At 49.6% G+C, this 23660-nt stretch overlaps 1 protein-coding gene across 1 annotated transcript; it reads right to left on the bottom strand.

Annotated features, from left to right (window-relative positions):
* Positions 1 to 479: 479 nt before the first annotated feature.
* On the bottom strand, positions 480 to 22388 carry LOC144719545 (uncharacterized). Its single transcript, XM_078595577.1, has 5 exons — positions 22313 to 22388; positions 19210 to 19319; positions 16609 to 16690; positions 15324 to 15470; positions 480 to 7912 (listed from the first exon to the last, which is right to left on the bottom strand). The coding sequence occupies exons 2-5, from the start codon at positions 19279 to 19281 to the stop codon at positions 7407 to 7409; spliced, it is 807 nt and encodes a 268-aa protein (XP_078451703.1). The 5' UTR covers positions 19282 to 19319; positions 22313 to 22388; the 3' UTR covers positions 480 to 7406.
* Between the last annotated feature and the right edge of the window lie 1272 nt (positions 22389 to 23660).

Genomic DNA, 23660 nt, shown 5'->3' with positions numbered 1-23660 from the left:
AGAACAGTTCTTGGCTCGCAGGAAATCATCAAAGCGCGCGATGCCTCGTCGCTGAAAGCGTGGCCCATGCAGTGTCCCATGAGCCATGACGCCGGCGTCTCTTCACCGAAGCACGGAAACCGTCGAAAAAGTACAGCACGCTTCCGTGGAAATAAACGATGAAATCGCGCAAACGCAAACAACTTTCAGCCGATGCATATCAAGCCACTGAACATTAGCGGGCAACGTGCACCGAAGACAATTCAAAGGATAGAGCGCGTCACTTAAGAGAATAAAAAAATCATGAGAAAGGCAAGAGGCGGCGGGGTTTTAAACGCGGCGCGCGTTCCCCGTGTCTCATGCGGCGACTTTCTTCACGGTCACCGCACGGGAAGCGTCGCGAGAATCCGTTGCGAAGCCGCCACCGCCACCACCACCGCTGCCACCACCACCACCGCTGCCACCACCACCACCACCTCTGCCACCACCACCACCACCTCTGCCACCACCACCACCGCTACTTTAGCCACCTGCTTCAGTCCGTGGGCTGGAGCAGAAGTCAATGTCGGCCGAGGTGCAAAACTCTTAGTGGTTGAGAATATCCTTGACTTTCTCTTTGGTTGCTTCGGTAAAGTCACGTATAGGTTAGAAGAAAACAAATACATTTAATCACGACGTTTCGGAGGCAACACTTGATACAGCAATTTTGCTGTGACGGTTTCACCTGAAGACGGAAGCTTGTGTTGCCTCCGAAACGTCGTGATTTTATTTATTTGTTTTCTTTTAACCTACGTGACTTTACCGAAAAAAACCAAAGAGTATGAATCCTTGCAGTAACGAAAGCTTCAAATCTAGAATCCTTGACTTTGTTTTGGTCTTTCCCATCCACCCCTGCACCCTCACCAACAAATTCAATTCCACTTGTGCAATTGGCATCGTGTCATGAGAAAAAAACATAGCGATGGGAAATTCTAGCAAAGCAATGCATCACCCCACGTGGTAGAGAATGGCCTGTGGAAGCAGATTTCACAGCACTACATCAGAGATCCTTACATGCGGTCATTAATGCACACAGTGCAGGGATTCCACATGCCCTTGTATAATTATCAAACGACATTCAAATCAATGTTTTTTTTAATTCTCAGACCTGGATTTCAGCCAAATTAAGTAAAAAATTATAATTTAATATCGTGGGTGGTTTTTTGTGTGCAGCCATTGGTGACTGGACTGAGACCATCGATTTACTCCACCGAAGAACCCGGTTTAAACGTGGGCAGAGGAATCATGGATTTGAATCAAGGATCCCAGGAGTGTCCACTTCGAGTTCTGAGCCCTGAGCCACTCGAATCATGGGTGAGTTGAAATCAATTATGATCTAACCCAATTATTTGACGAAATAAATGTATACCATTACAGTTGTGTATGGGTGGAGCAGTGGTGCGGTGTTTTGCGTCGTGAGCTCAATGACTGGAAATCGGCTCCGGGCCACGACGAACATCAGTGCAGAGTGATATCTAACCGGCGTGATGAAGCATGTTCAAATGACCCGGATGACTGATACGGTGTGGGAAGACCTTCGAAGAGTAACCCGAACAGCATCGTCCCGAGCTGAGCTACCGAGAAGGTGCGTCTTCGCCACATTCCCTCTTAATAATTGGGTTGGAGCTTAGGAAGAGGCCCCGCTTGCTAGAGCCGCCTCTATACAGGAGCCCTCGCGATGTCTCCACTATCATCACCACCACCACCATACCATGCACCTCCGATTAGCACGGTTAGCTACGTATGCTGCGAAAGAAGTTCAACATATGATAATTGGTTTTTTACCCTTTTATCTGGCAACAAAACTGACACCTTTTTTTACAAGGAGTCATGTTTGCATAGACCACAATACCTGCAGTCATAATGCAAACAAAAAACATAACTCTGATAATGTATGCACTGTCCTTGAAGTTGATTGGTCCACACCAGAGACAACTTTCCTTAGAGCCTAGTCTCACATGGTGCTAGACCAGATGACGCCAAAAGGCGCAACATACATGACATACGAGCAGTTGATTGGCAAAGGGCTGAGAAGTGAGCTAACGTTTCAGTTTTGGCACCTCGAGTGGTGCCGACACGCCAGACATCTGCCCCGGGCCCATGACGACCAATTTCACTGCAACTCTCGCATGTGGCGCCTTGTCCACACCTTCAGGTTTGGCCACATATGGCCTTTGTAAACGATCGTGGCCCACCCAGCAACGCGGCCTGCCAGCAACGTGGCCAGCCGGCAGAGAGAGCTCTTGGCGATGACTCAACTCCCTGAGGATGCATCACGGCAACGTCGCTCCGCCTGGTCTCTGTGTCATAAAGACTCGGCCGAAAAACTAAAAACGAACTTCTCTGACACACCCTTTCTACAGTTTGCCGGCCTCACATTTGGCCTCGGTCTCACGTAAGAAACGGACCCCAAACTCAAGCGGCACCCAGAAAAGAGGCTAACTGAGGTTCACGACTCTCTCTCTCAATATGGGACTTCTTTTGCGATGCTCGGCCAAATATTGTAAAAGTAACATATCGTGGGTTTTTTTTGCAAGCGGAGGGAATCTGGAATAACCAGAAAATAAAACTCTACGCATACGAGGAGAAAACAACCAAACTCCGTTACACAGGTTGATGCTGCTTGCTGTACCGTACTGCCCCGTACAGCGGGAAGCTTTTATGTTGCCTGCTGGAAACAGATGCCCGTTTAATTGAACACGCACGCGTGAATCACAGCGGCCGTCGCCCGGCAGACTGAACGGGCGATCGCGCCTCTCTACGCAGCTATCGCGCGTGATGAGGGCGAGATTGTCAGTGGTGGCGAGATGTAACAAGTAAACCCGTAAAAACAAAGTTTTTCACTATAAATCCTTTATATGCGTGGCGGCTAGAGTCTTCTCGTCCTCTGGCTTGAGATGGCTGCCACCTATGGGTCAGATGATTGTCTGCCAGTATTAAGCAATTGGTAATGAAATATTTAATTTGTTTTCCCTAAACAGTGTAACATTTTTGGAATTTTCTTTCACGAACATTAATTGTCTCGCACAACGAGTCTGTGTGGAAAATGTCAGCTCGATTGGATCACGGGAAGTGGGTTAAAAAACGACCGAAAGATTTGCACGGGCTTAAGCAAGCAAGCAAGCACGCAAGCAAGCAAGCGAACTTAATATAAAGGATTTAAAAACTACCTCGCCTGGTATACAGGAGGCCGCGGGTTTGATCCCGACCCCCATGACGCCTGTGTATCTGGAGTTTGCATGTACTCCTCGTGATCGAGTGGATTTTCTTCCGGTTTTTTCCTCCACATTTATAAATATGCGTTTGAGTTTTTGGCAGCTATAAATAGCCACGTGATAAGCCACTTCATTGCGCTATCATTTGTGGCCAGGTTGCTTCTGAAAAAGAGCTGTATAGTTCAGTTAGTTAGTTAAAATAGTTAGTTTACTCATCTGTACAACAGAAGTCATGTTCATAAAAAACACCTCTATGCAGAAAAAAACGCAAGTGTAAGTCAATACAATGCATGATGGGCTGAGAGGGCATGCGGTTCTAAGAGTAGAGGTTTGATCAGGAAAGGAACGTAATTTACTTATGTTTTTTACTTGAAGGCTTTTGGTTAGGGAGAGATAAAATTTTGCCCGTGAGCCATGAAAGCCGCACAGGGCGTCAATGCTCTTTCACGAGGCTCGTTGCAGTTGGCATGTTAAGCCAATTTTCAAGAGCGTATTGCTTCGTGCGGATCCGAAACCGGAGAAACCCGGAGAACATCCACACAAATAGGGGGATAACACAAAAAGCTTCCACACCGATGGAATCAAGAACCAACTTGTTAATAATACTTTCATCCCGTGGCCACCATCGCAGCCCAGCGGGCCGTTTGAGAGTCTCACGCGTGTGCATGACCCCTCTCACCCTCGTCCCCAAAGTGCAAAAACCACAATGTGGCAAAGAAGAGACCGCAAAGTCAGATAGCAGGAATCAGTCCGTTATAGGCAGAGGAGAAACGTCTTTAAAATGTTGATTTGTACAACGGGAGGAGGGATGGCCTGGCCAGGGAGTCTTCATTTCAAACCGGCGATCCTTCCTCTGCATTCGCCAGACCGGCGATCTTTTCTCTGCATTCGCCCTCGTCCAGCGGCGGACTGACACACAAATGGGGGTTGTGTGTGCGTGCGCGTGTTTTCGCGAGCCGAGACAGCAGTCGCGTCCGAGCGGAGGGCGATCCGTGACACGGCATCCGGCGAAATCACTTCCTTTTGCCGCTCCCTCCTGTTGGAATACAAGCACGAGGTCAGGTGAAGGTGGCTCGAGTAGCAGCTGAGACCACGGGGAGTCGTAGCCGATGTGTCCGCCCACAGGGGCCATGCATCTGCTGCGCTGCTGCCGTCACCAGGACCATCGGGTGAATGAAGGAATGACCGACCGACCGATTGGGCAACCGATGCTTGAGACTCGCCGTGTCCTCCCAGTGACATTGGGGACATTGGGACGACCGTGGCGGCTCTCTGTGACAGTCGCCACGTGCGCCACGTGCCTTTGGACCTCTCGCCTTGCGGGGGATCGTTTTTACACGAAGTTTTTTTTTGTACGATTTTGTTCATTTCCTAACCCCCCCCCCCACATATATACACGACCCCCACCGATGTTTTCATTTTCACTCGTCAGTAAGGCAAAGTCTTGAGCCAGCATGCAGCAATATAACACGAATATTTGTGTGTGTGTGTGTATATATACCGCGCGCTGTGCTCGCTAACAGCACTTGCCCCATAAGTCTGTTAAGGCTATACGGGGGATTTTTGTATTTGTGTGTGTGTGTCTGTACACACATTTGTGTACGACTGCATGTACGATTGTGTGTGTGTGTTCGAGCGCCACGCGTGTGCGGACACGTGCACGCCAATGCCAGTGCGCACATTGTGCAGTCACACCCCGATTCACGTCTTTCCCCTTTTCGTCGTTTCGCAAACACGTCGTCGTCTTCGTCGTCACTTTTTATTAATACCACGACCCGATTTGCGTCGTCTCAACCCCCACATTTACGTCGCTGACAGCATCGTCCGTCCTTCCTCGTTATCCGTCGCCTCTCAGCATTCGCCTCCACCACCACCTCCCCTGTGAAATCGCTTTGATTTTACGTCGTTTCGATATTCGTCGTCGCACCTTTCAGGAACGCATTCCCGACGTAAACCGGGGTATTACTGTCGTTGTATTTCGCTTGTTGTTCTGGTCTCCTCCCACTAGGTTCCTAGTCAATCTGATGGCAAACTGCGGCATTAAATTCTGAATTCTCCTATAGGCAGCAGACCGTCCTCTTCACTGGAGAACGATGTCAGAGGTCGGGTGAGAGTGACAACAACCCAAACTATTTACAAACTAAACTAAAACACATGCGATCACTGCTGGCGGCTCGGCAGGGGACCTCTCTGTCCAGACGGCGCCTTGTGCCGAATTAGAACACTGCCCGCAAAATTACTCGGCTGGGATGATAACGCAGCAGCAGCAGCAATCATCGCCAGCAAGCAATCATCGCCACCCCCCGTACTGGTAGATGGAATGGCCCAGGTCACCGTTGCAGATGAGGCTGTATCCAGGTTTGTTTGCGATCTCACCTGGTCAAACAAATTAACCAAATTTTCTCGGGAGGTTTTACCACGTGACCATCAATCCTCACGACTGCATGTGACCAATGCAAGTGTAAAACAAAACAAAAACTATGCTTGTTTCGCGTCAGTCATCGGTGACTGGGCTGGCACTGCACGTTAGAACGTGGATTTTGGTTCGTGTGGGTTATCAAACCTGCAAGTTGGACACAGGTCCTGAGTAATTACGGATCAGTGGCAGAGCGTTACATGTACAATAATGTTGGTCTCATCCCCGGTGCACTATCGGCATCGTGCCATAAAGAATCAAATTAAAAATATCACGGTGGGGGAGTAGGGGGAGGAGGAGGAGGAAGTGTGACCCCCATGTGCCCCTAAGCACGGCAGTCGCGCAGGAGTTTTCCCCAGAAATATTTCTGAGAATTCCGTGGATGTTTCATGTTCACACAACAGGGGGCGCACCTTGCCACACACACACACACGCACATGACCGTCAGCACCAATGTTTCAATTCTCAAGAGCTGGAATTTTGCCAAAATTAAGTGCAAACCCAACATTTGCAGTCCATAGGTGACAGGTCTAAGACCACCAGGTTAGCCACGGGTGGCCGCCCCGATTCAAACCCAGGGTCTCAGTGGTGCTGGCTAATTGCTCTGACCTCTGACCCACCCGGATACAACAGCGGTGTGTTTTTTTTTACATTTGTATTACTGAATGGCGGAATTGGTGGAGCAGCAATTATCGCACACTGCGCTATGAACCTGTGACATCAGTTTGATTCCTCGCCATGGCTAACATTGGTGGCGAGTAATATCTCGACCAGTCCTGGGCCTCCCATCTTCACCAACCCGGACTGACCAGCGTGGTGAAGTATAGTCAAACTACGCCTATGATCGAAAGAGCATGGGGAGGCCTTCATCCAGAAGTGAATTAACATTAGACTGTAAATTATTATTAGTACAGTGCTACCCCTATTCACGTCTCCTCCTTTCACGTCGTTTTGCAAACACGTCGTCACTTTATTAACAGCGTTTCCCGATTTGCGTCACCTCAACCCTCACACTGACGTCGCTGACAGCATCGTCCGTCCTTTCTCGTTACCCGTCGCCTCTCAGCCTTCGCCTCCACCACCACCTCCCCTGTAAATCGCTTTAATTTTACGTCCTTTCGATATTCGTAGTCGCACCTTTCAGGAACGCATCCCCGACGTAAAACCGGGGCATCACTAGATTACTACTCTGGCAGGAAAGTCACAAGACAAAGGCTCTTTACGTCCCTATCACGGGCTGAGAAGATGACGCCACAGAACCTCTTCTGGAGTCACTTCACACGGCCGCTCACCTCACAGCAGATGGCGCTCGCTCACGCGCCCACAAACAGCAACTTTCTCCGCATCATTCGAATGTAGAGATGTCCGAAATCCACCAAAAACAAAACAAAACAACAACGCGAGCTCGGTGAGCCACGGAGCACCACGAGCCTCCCGGTCACTTGCTCAGTACGTGCGTGCGTGCGCGCACGGACGCGCGCGTGCGTGTGTGTGTGGGGGGGGGGTTGCACGAAGGTAGTGCACGTGCGCATGAGTGTCTTTGCACGTGTGCGTGTGCACACGCATCGGTGCAAGTGTTTAGCGTTTAACAAACGCGCCCACACGCACGCACCCATGCAGTACATGCAGCTTGCACACATGCATCACGCGCTAGTCTACGCCTGAACGTGCGTGCGCGTGTGTACATGCGCGTGTGCGTGTGTACATGCGCGCGTGCGCACGTGGCCGGAGATGATCGCCGCGTGACCCCGACCGCCCTATGTCGGCGCCACCTCCGCTTTCAAATCTGGCAAGAGCACCGCACCCGGCGAATTTCGGAAACCCCACGGCGCCCCGAGCTGACGCTGCCGCCCGTCCTCCTCTTCTTCCTCCTCCTCTTCCTCCTCGCCCTCCAATTCACCCTCCTCGTCCTCCCGCTCCTCCTCCTCCTCTCCCGAAGGCAGGAGCGTCCCCGCGGGAACGCCGGCGCGCCCGTCCTCATTCCTGACAAACGTCTGCAGGGGGAGACACTCGGGGGCGGCGAGGAGGCCCGGGGCGAGGTCCGGCAAGCGCTGCCGCTCGACGGAGGCGAAGCCGTCGGCAAAGCCGCGGCACACGAGCGTCTCGAGCGTCTCGAGCGCGACGCCGTCGGGGGAGAAGAGGACGCCGTGAACACTCTCCGGCGAGAGCACCGGTGGAGTGCGCGCCGCCGCCAGCCGGCGCAGGCGCGCCTGCAGCACTTCGGACAGCGACACGGAGGACGGGAAGCGCTCCAGGTCGCAGTCTGCGGGTGGAAGAAACGGGCGCGCGGGTGAACGGGCGCGCTGATGGATGGGTGCGTGGCCACCCCCACTCTGAATTGCTCCCCTCTCCCAGCCCATTCCTTCCCTCTTGCCTGATATCTTAGTCCAGTCATGGCTTTTTCCCTTCCTCCCTTGCCTGCCCGGCGCTCCTTGTTTCCTGCTGCTGCTTATCGTGAGCCGTGCCCCCTCTTTATCTTGACCCCCTCCCCCACCTACCGTGGTGTGCCAACGGGGTAATAGTTTTTTTTTACACATTCATAAAATCAAACATGTAGATGCATTTAAACAGATGCAAAGCCATGCAGAAGCATGGAAACGTAGAAGCACAGACACTCGGATGCAAACACACCAGGCCATATGCAGCCTAATGGATATTTAAAAATAAACAACGGTCTCTGTTTGGAAGAAAGAGGCCTCTGATTGGGCGGGAGGCAGACTTTAAAGGGACAAGAAGGTTCGAGAGAGGAGCGTGAGGGAGATGTAAGTGGAGAGCACGAGGAGTGGGGACGCTCGGAGGAGGATACAAGCAGGAAGACAGGAACGAGCCGAGGGTCCCTCATTGTGGAACTCGTTAGTAGTGTCCCTTACTTTGTAAACTTTAAATAAAAAGTGGCTTTTCTCATTTCTTTGCCGTCCGAGTCGTTACACTATTATAATTTCACGTCCGGAAAACACAAATGCCTCTCGAGAAATTTCCCAACCAGCAAAATCACAACCAGCAAAAAAAAACACAAGTTAAAATCGCTTCTTATCTGGAGGTGGGTAGGATCCAAAACTGAAAGCAGACAGCTGTCACACAATGACGCAGTGCCATCGTGGCTGCAGTACTTGGAACAGTTTTAGACGCTACCTGTCGATTTATGGACAAGACGGGAATATGCTTGGCCGCGTTATTGAGTTATCAAGTGCCCTTGACCCTTCAGCCCTCCCTTTGATATTCCTGCTGTATACTTGACTCTTGAAAAACCATTTTTTAAATGCTTTTTGTGTTTAAAAAAAAGCCATTGACACAATAGGCCATCGCAGCCTAATCTCAAGACTGAAAGACTGTGGCGTCAGCGATAAGGGCACCTCGCATGGCTGATTCTCACATTATATTCACGGGAAGAAAACGGTGCACAGTTGTTAAAATAATGCATTCAACTCGTTCCTGGTTTACTAACAACAACTCACTCACCCACTCACTCACTCACACTGCAGGTCACATCAACTCAGTCACCCACTCACTCACACTGCAGGTCACATCGACTCACTCACCCACTCACTTACCACACTGCAGGTCACAACCACTCACTCACCCACTCACTCACTCACACTGCAGGTCACAACAACTCACTCACCCACTCACTCGCCACACTGCAGGTCACATCAACTCACTCACCCACTCACTCACCACACTGCAGGTCACATCAACTCACTCACCCACTCACTCGCCACACTGCAGGTCACATCAACTCACTCACCCACTCACTCGCCACACTGCAGGTCACATCAACTCACTCACCCACTCACTCACCACACTGCAGGTCACAACAACTCACTCACCAACTCACTCACCACACTGCAGGTCACATCAACTCAGTCACCCACTCACTCACACTGCAGGTCACATCGACTCACTCACCCACTCACTTACCACACTGCAGGTTACAACCACTCACTCACCCACTCACTCACTCACACTGCAGGTCACAACAACTCACTCACCCACTCACTCGCCACACTGCAGGTCACATCAACTCACTCACCCACTCACTCACTCACACTGCAGGTCACATCAACTCAGTCACCCACTCACTCACACTGCAGGTCACATCGACTCACTCACCCACTCACTTACCACACTGCAGGTCACAACCACTCACTCACCCACTCACTCACTCACACTGCAGGTCACAACAACTCACTCACCCACTCACTTACCACACTGCAGGTCACAACAACTCACTCACCCACTCACTCACCACACTGCAGGTCACATCAACTCACTCACCCACTCACTCGCCACACTGCAGGTCACATCAACTCACTCACCCACTCACTCGCCACACTGCAGGTCACATCAACTCACTCACCCACCCACTCACTCACCACACTGCAGGTCACAACAACTCACTCACCCACTCACTCACACTGCAGGTCACATCAACTCACTCACCCACTCACCACACTGCAGGCCACATCAACTCACTCACCCACTCACTCACTCACTCACACTGCAGGTCACAACAACTCACTCATCCACTCACTCACACTGCAGGTCACATCAACTCACTCACCCACTCACTCACCACACTGCAGGTCACACAAACTCACTCACTCACCCACCCACTCACTCACACTGCAGGTCACATAAACGCACTCACCCACTCACTCACTCACACTGCAAGTCACAACAACTCACTCACCCACTCACTCACCACACTGCAGGTCACATCAACTCACTCACCCACTCACTCGCCACAATGCAGGTCACTTTTTCTTCTTCCCTCGCATCGTTTCCACTTAGGTTTGCTCTCTGATCGTTGTAACTTATCTCAAGCTCCTACAGTGATAACCTTTCTCAATTCAGGAAATGCGTTAACTCTGACCAATTACAGCTTTTGATAGTGCTGTTCGTTGCCTGCCGCTTAACTCTTTTGGACCTTTAGTCGGGCCTGGGCTAAGTAACTGTATTTAAATAAATATATTGGACAAAAGCTGAGCCGCTGGAAAATTGTTGTGCTGATGACACGACCTTGCATAAGCCTGCAGCACCTGTGGATGAGGAACATATTAAATAGCATTTCAATCACAATCGGCGGGACCTCGCCTCAATAAGGCTCCTGCGAAACGCGAGCGAAAGTAAACGCTGATCCCTTCTTAGCCATAAGTCCTCCTCGCTATTTAAACCTTCGTGGTATTTTTAATTAAACACCGCGTCCAGCTCTCTCTCTCTCTCGCTCAGCCGAAAACGTCAAATCCTACAAATATGCTGGCATCTGCCTTGGATTCATGGCCGAATGTTAACGATCGCATTTCACACCCACGGCCCGGAACTGCATCTGCGTGGTGAAGCGCAGATGACGCCTTTCGCTCGCTCGCTCGCTCGCTCGCCCGCCAAAGTGTTATGGGCTGATGATGCGAGCGACATTACTGCGTTATCTTCCGGCTGAGTCGCCCTTGAAAAAGAGCTTCTTACATCGATGGGATTTACTCAGTGGGAAATAATCTTCTCATTCTTATGACTGACTGTGCGTGGGGTTGGGTGGGTGGGTGTGGGGGGGGAGCAGCTATTGTCCTCCACTAACGGTCGTCGTTGATCTGACTGAGTTGGTCAGATGGATACAAAGTGAATAGAGACATTACCAAAAAAAAAACCTTACAATCAATAAAAAAAATCACGTGAAAGGTTCTACGTCAAAAAGAAATCACGTTACTGTCAGCCCACTTGTTACATCCACCTGCATGGCCATGGTTGGCCACGACGATGTTATTTATAAGCCAGCGCAAGTCACAGCTAATAAAAATAATTGTGCGTTTGCTATTCGTGCCATTCTTATAGTGCACACGGCTATCACGAAGGAAGGCGCTGCTGCGTTGGACGCGTGCTGATGTTGCTATGTGTCATCCCAATTTAATCATTTGCCGCAGGAACCGAAATTTGGCAAATTTGGATCATGACGCCGGCACACAATGACCTCCCCGTTTCAAATGACGACAGGGGGATCTTTAACGTGCACTCTGAAGAAGACGACGACACGTAGCATTGTATCGTTAATACACCTGCAGTGAAAACCAGGGCGGCCTGTCAGATTCGAACCGTGGACCTCTGCAACAAGTGGCGAATGCGCTCCCACTGGGTTACATGTCTCCACCCCAAAAATAGTTATCTTTTACAGTCTGGCCCTTTACGGACGCCGCTGGGGCAACGAACTTGTGGCGGCAGCAGCAGCAGTCCTCTACCGTTGGCTCTAATAATTTCCCTTCCGTTGCTGATGCTTCCATGTCATTCCTCTGCTCTCTTAGGGCCTCCACCTCCAACTCCATCAGCCCATCTTTTTCCCAGCCACCCTCTGGTACCGCTGGTCTACACAGTAGGGGGCAGCACGTTCCCACTCACCTTGCCACAGGCAGTAATGTTTGTCACGTGACATTTTTATTTTTCTCATCGCTGGAATTTAGCAAAATGAAGCACAGGACCAAATTTAATGTGATGGGTTTTTTTGTGTGCAGTCATTGGTGAACAAGCTGAGGTCATCAGTTCACTACACTCAATAACCCGGTTTTAATCTCAGGCCACTGCCTGCATTTGAACACCATAATCTCAGTGCTGTGAGCTACATTGCCTTGCGTGGATTCCGCTCGTTGGTATGCTTCTGATATGACCGTACCATAGCTGCCTGTTCCACATTTATTTTGGTTATTGTTCGTTCCACCTTCAAGTTCTTTCGAATGACTTCATCTCCTATTTTACCTAAACTTAGAAATATGATGGAATACACACACAGAGAGTCGGCTAACATAACAGTCAACACCCTACCTGGTTGATTACGTTCTTCCAAAGATTGCTACATTTAATTGAGAGATAAACACAGAACCGGAGACACATAGACAGACACATACGCAGAGAGAGAGATAACACAGAGAGTCTCACATAGAATCTGCTTATCTGTGTTGTATTGCATAAAATGTCTAAGTTTACTAGATTTGTTTTCTCTTTCATTTGTACCTGATGATGATTTGCTTGTGTTGCAATCGAAACGTCGTCTGCTATTATTTAATTCATTATTTTCTCTTTCTACATGACATTACCGAAAGAACCAAAAAGAGTCACTCCCATTGTTTATAATTCCCCGTGCCGGGGAGATGGAACCGAACCGCCGACCATCGGGGTTTGCAAGTCCGGTGCGCTGCTCATCGTTGCCCCACGCACGAGTTAAGATGCGGAGAACGTTCCTTCATCCACGGCGCTTCACTGAACATTGCCTACAGCTCGTCTTTTACATTTAATGACTGTTCTCCCTCTCAATTGGTTTTCAGCAACAAAGTGGATTTATTGGTTGTGCAGTCCGAATGTAAACACGTTTCATCATTGCCTTCTGCATCATGCGGTGGTCGTTATCCTGCTCATATTGTTTATTTGTGCGTCAGTATTTTTTTTACGTGAAATGTTTTCTTTTTAAATCTGATATCGCGCTTAATTTAAAGGTTTATTCATGGAATTTGACAGTTTTGTGATTATTGGTCCGTATCTTCACTGTGTACATGTGCAGTTGTAGCTTTAGTAACTCAAGTATCCCTTGATAAAGAGTCTCAATGGGCTCCCCATCTGGTTACAGATAGGTCTGTCTGTCTTAAACACTCAGACGCACAGACAAATAGACACCCAGATGCACAAACACACAGATACGCAGACACATATACGCACACTCACAGATGTATATAAACGCAAATACACAGACACACAGATGCAAAAGAGACTCAGAGACATAGACACTCAGATGCACAAACACACAGATACACAGACACAGAGACGCACGTCCACGCAGACCCACAGATGCACAGAGACGCACTGACACACAGACCCACAGATGCATAGAAACTCAGACACATATAAACGAAGACGCAGAGACACAGTCTCCGGAAACAGTGTTGGGTGGATATCGGGCTGTGGGATGGCAGCATTGTGAGTGCCGCTCCTCTGCCATTCACCCCGCTCTGTCCACACGTGGCAACCCCCCGGGTGTGTCCACTGACGAGCCGCCGCTAATTGATGCATCACAAGGAGGGCACTTGAATGCGGCACGCCTTTGGCCAAATTGCCCGGAATGTGCCTGATCTCGTCGGACTAAGCAGGGGTTGATTGAGCCTGGGTCACGCTCGGATGGGCGACCGCGACATACGTTTGGGCCAGTTTCTGGTCTGGCTGCGGGGCTACGTGGAGCGAAGCGGAGGGCGGTGCAGCAAAAGCGAGCATTGTCCCCGAACTCTATACCAGTGTTCTTCATTGCAAGGTCTCGCAGGCCACTCCTAGCCCCTGGTGGCCTTTAGTGCGGCCCCTGATGTGCGGCCCCCGGCAATCGACAAATGTGAGAACACCCTCTTTGCAGGCGGTGTGGCAGCCCTCACGCCGATGTCTTAGGGACGCCACGGTGGCGAAATGTGAACTACTTCGTTTGGTTTTCAGGAGGTCGTGGGTTTGATCCCCGATCCTGACACCTGTATGTTTGGAATCAACACGACTATTTGACCGCTATAAATTTCCACGTGATAAGCCACTTCGTTGAGCTTTCATTTGTGGCCACGGCGTTTCTGAAAGAAGAGCAATATAGCTCAGTGGGCCTTACCTGGTAAAATAAAAAAATGTTGTAATTAGCAGTTATCGGCGAAAGTGCCTTCCCCCCCTCTGAAAATGAGTGAAGAACACTGCTCTATACTCTTTGGTTTTTTCGTCACCTGAAGACGGAAGCTTGTGTTGCCTCCAAAACGTCGTGATTTAATTTATTTAATTTTTTTACCTACGTGACTTTACCGAAAAGACCAAAGAGTATAAATCCTTGCAGTCACGAAAACTTCAAATCTAGAACACCGCTCTACACTAACCCCTACACCGTACTAACTCTGGACTCCCCTTATCTATGCTGCCCACCTTCACCAACCTTCGCCAGCGATTGTGGCGAATCATGGCCACGTAATCCCTACGACCAGCAGAGAGATGGTTTACAGATCGCTGGACATGTACAGCCCAGTACAGCCACCTTGGTGACACTGCTGCTGCCTTCTGAGTGGAGAACACCAGCTGTGTTGTTGCTGTGTGCGCGCACGTGGCCGTATTGGTGCCGTAAGGACCACACGTGCTTGCGTACTTTAGCTGTGCGTGGTCATGCGCGTGATGGTATTTACGTGTGCGTGCCTGCCTGCATGTACCGGTGTGTTATGGCGTGTGGGAATGTGTATATTTAAGGCGAAACAGGGATCTTCCTAATAGGGGTTTTCCCCTTTTTTCTGGCAACAAAACTGACACCTTTTGCAAGGAATCGTGTTTACATTAACCACAATACTTGCAGTCAAATGCAAATAAAAAACAATACTCTGATAATGTATGCATTGTCTTTGAAACTGATTGGTCCACACCAGAGACAGCTTTCTTTAGAGCCTCGTCTCATATGGTGTTCGACCAGATGACGCCAAAAAAAGGGGAAAAACCCTATTAGTATAGTTTGGTACTGGCAAAGGAGGTCCCATGAGGGATCTTCCTCTTTGTACCCGTGCTGGTGTGGTCGGATATGTGTACGTGTGTGAGTGTGTGTGTACTCATGCTGGTGTGGTAGGGCGTGTGTAGGTGTGTGAGTGTACGTACCCGTGCTGCTGTGGTAGGGCGTGTGTACGTGTGTGTGAGTGTGTACGTACCCGTGCTGGTGTGGAAGGGCGTGTGCACACAGGGGATGTGCACCCACTCCCCTGACCCATCCCCCATGTCCCCGTCCTCACCATCTCCCTCCCCGGACGACCAGGCCCTGAGGCGGGCCTCACTCAGGGCAAACTGCTGTGCCACACCTGCACCGCAGGACCGCACAGCCAACCACACAGCACCGCACTGCAATATTCAAATATGCTCAGAATGTCCCCCCCCCCCCCCAATATATTGCTCTAAAATAGATTTCTGTTTATATCATTGTGGTTATGGTTGTACTGTATTAATCCCTAATCTCTGCCATTACATACAATGAAACAAGAAAAGGTAAAAAAAGAAAAAAAGCAATGCAATACAATACACTATTAGACATCACTGTAGAAAAAAAGGTCCATCCTGTGTCAGTGAATTTTTTTTATATATTAGGCAAGAAATGGCAGGAAATTCATTTTCAAATTTAGATGTTTTTTTCTGGGGGGGGGGGGGGGGGAACCCGAGAACCCCTGGAAGATTTGGTCCCCCCCCAATGTTGACTCCATGGCTACGGCCTTGACAGGGAACCACACAGAACCCTGCTGGTTCAACCACCATAATCCCTGTGTGTGTTTGTGTTTGTGTGTTACGTGGGGAGCGGTAGTGTACTGGTTAGCACACTGCGCTACAAACCCGGAGACCCACGTTAAATTCTCGCTCACGGCCAATACCGGTGACTAATATCTGAACTGGTCCTGGGCCTCTTCAGGGTCGACTCAGCCTGAAATGTAATTCGGTGCAATATATAAACAGCACTGGGGAGACAAAAGCGGTCAGGCATGGGTTGGCCACCCACCTCTTTTGTGTGCAGTGCTGTCCTTAATAGGTGCTCGCTAACAGCACTTTCCCCAACAGTCTGCTAAGGCTACATGGGGGATCTTTGCTTCGTGTGCACGTTTGAGTGCGAGAGCATATTGAAGTCTGCGTGGGCAGCAGTGGCGCTGTGGTTACAGCACTGCGCGACGAACCCAGTGACCTGTCTTTGATTCCTATCCATGCCCAACATCAGTGCTGAGTTATATGTGAAGCGGTCCTGGGCCTCGCCTAGGTCGACTGAGCCTTAAATGAATACCACGTGCGGTGCGTAAAGGTCACTCAGGCAGCCCGGGCATGGTGCTGGCCACACCAAGCACTCGTGTTGCCGTGTTGGCTTTCAGAGGTGCTCGCTAAGAGCACTTGCCCCAACAGCCTGCTCATGTCTATGTGGGGGATCTTTGTCTTTGTGTGTGTGTGTGCAGGGTGAGATACCCTCAGCAAAGCGAGCCTCTCTCTCCCCATCGACCATGTCGGTGGTGTCGCAGTACGGGGCGTCTGTGTAAAGCGTCGACTCCTGTGCACACAACACACAAAGACAAAGATCCCCCGTGTAGCCTCAACAGACTGTGGGGGCAAGTGCTGTTAGCGAGTACTTATGAAGGCCGGTACGGCACACGAAGGGGTGGGTGGCCAGCACCACGCCTTTGTCTCCCCAGTGGCAATGTTTTACACACCGCACCAGGTACTCATTTGAGGCTGAGTCAACCTCGGGGAGGCCCAGGACCAGTTCAGATAATCGTCACTGGTGTTGGCCATGAGCGGGAATCGAATTCAGGTCGCTGGGTTCATAGCGCAGTGCGCTGACCGCTAACCACGACACGATCGCTTCCCACAAAAAACACCAAATGCAGTGTCTCACACACACTGCATCTCCGCAGTGTCCGGTGGTAGGTATGTATGTGTGTAGGTATGTGTGTGTATGTATGTGGTGTATTTGGAAGCTGTTGTATGAAGAACAGAAGGTGGCGGTGTATGCAGTAGAGGTGATATCTGTGAACGTGATGGTAGTGGTGGTCGGGTGTGCAGTGTGAGTGGTAGTGGTGGTGTACGTAGTGGTAGTGGTGTGTGTGGTCGTGTAACAGTGTAAGTGGTGTATGTGGTGGTATATGTGGTTGGGTAGCAGTGTAGATGGTAATAGTGCACGTGATATAATAGTGGTGTAGGTTATATGTGTGATTGTGGTGGTAGTGGTGCATGTGGTCATGTAGTGGTGTAGGTGGTAGCGGTGTAGGTGGTAGTGGTGCACGTGGTCGGGTAGTGGTGTAGGTAGTAGCGATGTAGGTGGTAGTGGTGTACATGGTCGTGTAGCAGTGTAGGTGGTAGTAGTGTAGGTAGCAGTGGTGTAGGTGGTAGTAGTGTCGGTAGCAGTGGTTTAGGTGGTAGCGGTGTACATGGTCGTGTAGCGGTGTAGGTGGTAGTAGTGTAGGTAGCAGTGGTGTAGGTGGTAGTAGTGTCGGTAGCAGTGGTGTAGGTGGTAGCGGTGTACATGGTCGTGTAGCGGTGTAGGTGGTAGTAGTGTAGGTAGCAGTGGTGTAGGTGGTAGCGGTGTAGGTGGTAGTAGTGTAGGTAGCAGTGGTGTAGGTGGTAGCGGTGTAGGTAGCAATGGTGTAGGTGGTAGTAGTGTAGGTAGCAGTGGTGTAGGTGGTAGCAGTGTAGGTAGCAGTGGTGTAGGTGGTAGCAGTGTAGGTAGCAGTGGTGTAGGTGGTAGTAGTGTAGGTAGCAGTGGTGTAGGTGGTAGTAGTGTAGGTAGCAGTGGTGTAGGTGGTAGTAGTGTAGGTAGCAGTGGTGTAGGTGGTAGTAGTGTAGGTAGCAGTGGTGTAGGTGGTAGTAGTGTAGGTAGCAGTGGTGTAGGTGGTAGTAGTGTAGGTAGCAGTGGTGTAGGTGGTAGTAGTGTAGGTAGCAGTGGTGTAGGTGGTAGCAGTGTAGGTAGCAGTGGTGTAGGTGGTAGTAGTGTAGGTAGCAGTGGTGTAGGTGGTAGTAGTGTAGGTAGCAGTGGTGTAGGTGGTAGCAGTGTAGGTAGCAGTGGTGTAGGTGGTAGTAGTGTAGGTAGCAGTGGTGTAGGTGGTAGTAGTGTAGGTAGCAGTGGTGTAGGTGGTAGTAGTGTAGGTAGCAGTGGTGTAGGTGGTAGCAGTGGTGTAGGTGGTAGTAGTGGTGTAGGTGGTAGTAGTGTAGGTAGCAGTGGTGTAGGTGGTAGTAGTGGTGTAGGTGGCAGTAGTGTAGGTAGCAGTGGTGTAGGTGGTAGCAGTGGTGTAGGTGGTAGTAGTGGTGTAGGTGGTAGTAGTGTAGGTAGCAGTGGTGTAGGTGGTAGTAGTGGTGTAGGTGGTAGTAGTGTAGGTAGTAGTGGTGTAGGTGGTAGTAGTGGTGTAGGTGGTAGTAGTGTAGGTAGCAGTGGTGTAGGTGGTAGTAGTTGTAGGTAGCAGTGGTGTAGGTGGTAGTAGTGGTGTAGGTGGTAGTAGTGTAGGTAGTAGTGGTGTAGGTGGTAGTAGTGGTGTAGGTGGTAGTAGTGTAGGTAGTAGTGGTGTAGGTGGTAGTAGTGGTGTAGGTGGTAGTAGTGTAGGTAGCAGTGGTGTAGGTGGTAGTAGTTGTAGGTAGCAGTGGTGTAGGTGGTAGTAGTGGTGTAGGTGGTAGTAGTGTAGGTAGCAGTAGTGTAGGTGGTAGTAGTGGTGTAGGTGGTAGCGGTGTAGGTGGTAGTAGTGGTGTAGGTGGTAGCGGTGTAGGTGGTAGTAGTGGTGTAGGTGGTAGCGGCGTAGGTGGTAGTAGTGGTGTAGGTGGTAGTAGTGTAGGTAGCAGTAGTGTAGGTGGTAGTAGTGGTGTAGGTGGTAGCGGTGTAGGTGGTAGTAGTGTAGGTGGTAGTAGTGTAGGTAGCAGTGGTGTAGGTGGTAGTAGTGGTGTAGGTGGTAGCGGTGTAGGTGGTAGTAGTGGTGTAGGCGGTAGTGGTGTAGGTGGTAGTAGTGTAGGTAGCGGTGGTGTAGGTAGCAGTGGTGTAGGCGGTAGTGGTGTAGGTGGTAGCGGTGTAGGTGCTGGAGGGCCCACGTGGTAGGACTGGACGTGGCCGTGGTCCCAGTCGTTCCACTCGATCAGGTGAGCCACCCGGCCCCGCGCCATGGGCTTGGTGACACGGGCGCGCACGCTCTCCGACAGACCTACACGCGCACCGCCACAACACAAACAGACCTGCTGTACATAGACGTGCGTACATATTAGTTCCATCATCATCATCACCATTAGCCATGGTCAATCCACTGCTGGATGAAGGCCTCCCCCAAGCCAATACCACCGATGGTTCTGCAATGCAACATTACACCGAGCAAAGGGGTCGGCATGCGGCTCCTTAAGGTCTGCTTCATGAGGATATTCACTTGCATTGCGGCTCTTGAAATAGAGTTGTTTTTCTTCATCGAATTCTTGTTATTTTGGTTGCCGACCCCTGACCTTGCACCAGCACACAAATTAATTCCATCGCTCCGTCTCTCCCGGCTGACGACGCTCCAATACACGCCTTCCATTCTTTGGCTGCAACTCTGTGATTATTCTTATCCACCGGCCATCTTTTCCTTCTGGCGATGTTTCCTGCCCAAGCCCACTTACTTTTCTTCAGAGTTTGGACCATGTTAAATAAATTGCGTACCTTCTCTAATGCAATGGCAGTCATGTGCGGGTCTCCCTGTGCCTCTTTGCCCACCTTTCAGTATTTGTTTTGTATTTTTCGTTGATGACGGTAGCGCTTCTTATTCCAAATGTCATAGCAGGCGGTACCCACCCATTGAAAGCGTTCTTCTCAAAGCAGCAGTGCCCACATGAATTTTCATTGTCAAGCTCAGTTTTATCCAAAAAGCACTCCAGCCTTGCCCTTCACCGCCTCTTCATCTCATCGGTGTGATCCCGTGCGTCGTCAGTAGCCGCCCCACGCTCACGAGCTCTCGTGTGTTTTCCAGTTGTGCCTCTCCGACAGATGTCTCCGGTTGTTTAGCGATTTTGTTGAGCATGAACTTTAGTTTTCTCGATCGGAATTATCCTGAGGCCAACTTTGCAGCCAGCCGTCTTTATTCAGTTATTTCAACATTTCCTGGAGTTGACTGCCACTGGACACTTGAAGGGTAATGTCATCATCGTGCAGATTAGTTTAATCATAAACAGCTTTTGTAAAGACACTCCAAAACGAAGGTCTCCCAAAACCTTGTCAGTCATGAGGGGTTGTTTGACCATACTTCACCACGGTCGTCAGTGTGGATTGGTGAAGTGAAAAATAATAATATTTTGGAGGGGAGGGGAGATTTGTGACCGGGCTGAGACCACCAATCGGGAAAAAACTCAACACACCCGTAAAAAAAACACTGCTTTAAAAGAGGAAAATTATATATAATAGATAACAATTCAGGAAATGACCCTTCTATATGACAAATAAAATGGTAGTATCACTAAATAATTTGTTTAGTATACTCACAGTTATAAGCCAATTCAACCCACGGTCTCAGCAGTGTTGGCTCAGCATTTCTAACCCAGAATAAGCCTCCAAGACACCACTCATAATGCTTTTACTGAAGCCCCCATCATCCAAAGTGCCCCACCATTCCTCTGCCGGTGGCAGTGGGCGATCGTAAACCACATGGGCACCTCCCATGGGCGATGTGCGTCGCATTTGATGCACGAGCGGCGAACTTCACACAATGAAATTCGCCGTCAACAGTCACCCCTAACAATCGGTTTGGCCGGCAGGACAACAACAAGCAAATACGCATCCGACGATGCTCTTGAGTGGGTATCAGGGCCCGATCTGGCCTCGTAAATGTTGCCATTCACATTCTACAGAAGACGATTAATCAGAGTGCGAGAATAAAGTGGCATTTTCTTGGTTCTTTCGGTAAAGTCACGTAGAATGGAAATAATAAAATAATACAAATAAAACATAATAAAATAATTCTCACGACGTTTCGACCACAACGCAAACAGCTGTCCTCGGGTGAAGAACAGGTCTGTCAGAAAGACAGCGTCTGACAGAAAGATAGCATCTGACAGACCTGTTCTTCACCTGAGGACGGCTGCTTGCGTTGTGGCCGAAACGTCGTGAGAATTATTTTATTATGTTTTATTTTTATTATTTTATTATTTCCATTCTACGTGACTTTACCGAAAGAACCAAGAAGATTAATCCCTGCAGTCACGAAAGCTTTAAATCGAAATTTAAAGCGGCATTGACAACAGGAAGGGGGCCAGTGGGAGGGCAGGGAAAAGAGAGGCAGACAGAAATTGAGATGACAAGAAGAGGCAATCGAAGATCTGGAGGAGCATGCTAGATGTAGGTGCCAAGAGACTGTGAAGAGCTAAATATATTGGCAGAGGACTTGCCCGGCAGTGGGGTGTTCATGGACAAGATAGGGAGAAGAGAGAGAGAGAGATATCGTAATGAAAAATAATGGATGTATGTTGAACTTCTTTCGCACTGTACATAGCCAATCTTGACTTGAAGCTTTCGTGACTGCAGGAATCCATACTATTTGGTTCTTTCGGTAAAGTCACGTAGGTAGAAAAATAAAATAAATCAAGACGTTTCGGGCGCAACATAAGCGTCCGTCCTCAGGTGGGAAAGCATGGCCTGCTGCTGATGCAGATTGCTTTAAAGAGCTGATGACGGACGCTTGTGTTGCGCCCGAAACGTCGTGATTTATTTTATTTTATTTTTATACCTACGGGACTTTATCGAAAGAACCAATGTACATAGCCAGTCCTGCACATGTGGTATTCACGCCATCCCTCACTTGCCAGCAGCTATAATGGTGCAAGCTATCACCAAGGGAAGGCGCTGCTATGTTTCACAGACAGCCTGCAGTAGTTGCACAGCAGGGGGGCGATGTTGCATCCGTAATCCCAATCGATGAACGAATTCACATCAAGTTCAAGTTGATTTATTTGGTATAGCCCTGTGAGCCATTCGGCTCTTGAATCGGGTGCAACCGCAACAAACAAAAAACAAAAACATGAACAAAAAAAAACATCTTAACGTGAATATGTGACTATCCACGGGTAAGCGGACGTCTCGCACAGTTTTTGCGCTCAACGGCGCTGTCAGCGTGAACCGGGGCAACCGCCGGCCACGGCCCCGTCGAATGTTGTCGCCGAGCCACGCCACCGCCCTCACCTGTGATGGACGACCTGGCCAACGCTGTTATCCCGGTAAGGGTTCGTGACCTCCGAACCCTGGGCAGGATCTGCGTGGTGTCCTCAACGGAAGCCTGAGAAACGTGTGCACACACAAATGCAAAGATTTCCCACCCCCCCTAGTTTAGCCGACACGGGACAAGAAGGGCTGGGTGGCCAGCATCACGCCCGGCCGCCTTTGTCTCCCAAGCGGCGATGTTTACACATCACACCAGTTACTCATTTGAGGCCCAGGATTGAGCGGGAATCAAACTCGGGTCGCCGGGTTTGTAGCTAACACATGGACACGCATGGACACAGGAGTGATAGTACAAACACATAGGCAGGAAATTGTACATAAGTGGAATGTTGTTTGGTGTCCAATCCACTTCCTATTCTGTTTGCTGTTTAAAATTGAACATCTGGTCTGCTGGTCTTTCTTGCTGTGCTTACAGCCTTGCCACCTGAGCTGCTTTGTACAGATCTGCTTGCTATGTCCATCTTGTATGCTGTACATACACTTTGTTGTTGTGTGTGTGTGTGCACAGCCCATTGTCTGGTCTATTATGTTTACAATTGGCCGTTTGATCTGCTGTGTGTACACTGTCAAGTCTGCTCTCTGTGTATATATGCATCGTGCTCTCTAGAGCTTTGGTGACTGACGATATTGTACTGATGAGTCCCAATAAGAACGAAACCGTTCGACAGTTGTTGTCTATATCTGTCTCACTGCTGCCTCTCGGTTGGTCACATTCGTTCTAGATTTGAAGTTTTCGTGACTGCAAGGATTCATACTCTTTGGTTTTTTCGGTAAAGTCACGTAGGTAAAAAAATTAATAAATTTAAAAATAAATGAAAAAACAACTAAATTAAATCACGACGTTTCGGAGGCAACACAAGCTTCAGGTGTGACGGTTCCACCTGAAGATGGAAGCTTGTGTTGCCTCCGAAACGTCGTGATTTAATTGAGTTGTTTTTTCATTTATTATTTTTTTTCCCTACGTGACTTTACCGAAAAAACCAAAGAGCGTGGTCACATTCGGTCCAATTTATTTTGACGGTGACATAAACCAAGAGGAGCTGCCCTTCGGGAACCGCTGATGGTTTTTTGGACAACGCACAAGGTCCCACAGTGCGTTTTGCGCGCATTACCCTGTGCGTTATTGAAAACTTGCGGCGTTTCGGCCTGCACAATTTGTTTCTGTTATGGTGATGGCTCGCTTGCCCGTCTCTCATGCGAGCGCCACTGTGTGCAGGCTGCTTGTCCGAACTGTCTGGTGGTAACATCCACCGCTGGGGTGCCACAGTGTCGGGATGTTAAATACCTCGCCTGGTATACAGGTGGTCGT

This window comes from Lampetra planeri, chromosome 6 (assembly GCF_965212315.1).
Source record: "Lampetra planeri chromosome 6, kcLamPlan1.2.h2, whole genome shotgun sequence".
NCBI lineage: Eukaryota > Metazoa > Chordata > Hyperoartia > Petromyzontiformes > Petromyzontidae > Lampetra > Lampetra planeri.
The sequence above is the reverse complement of the archived record's forward strand: the minus strand, read 5'-3'. Positions and strand labels throughout refer to the sequence as shown.

Bases quoted from the DNA above. Each gene is read 5' to 3' on its own strand.
- LOC144719545 (XM_078595577.1), bottom strand. From the start codon at position 19,281: ATGGCGCGGGGCCGGGTGGCTCACCTGATCGAGTGGAACGACTGGGAC. The intron at 15,471-16,608 runs GTATCTCACCCT...CCTGCGGTGCAG, and splicing joins AGAGGCTCGCTTTGCTGAGG to GTGTGGCACAGCAGTTTGCC. The intron at 7,913-15,323 runs GTACGTACACAC...TTCCACCCGCAG, and splicing joins GCCCTTCCACACCAGCACGG to ACTGCGACCTGGAGCGCTTC.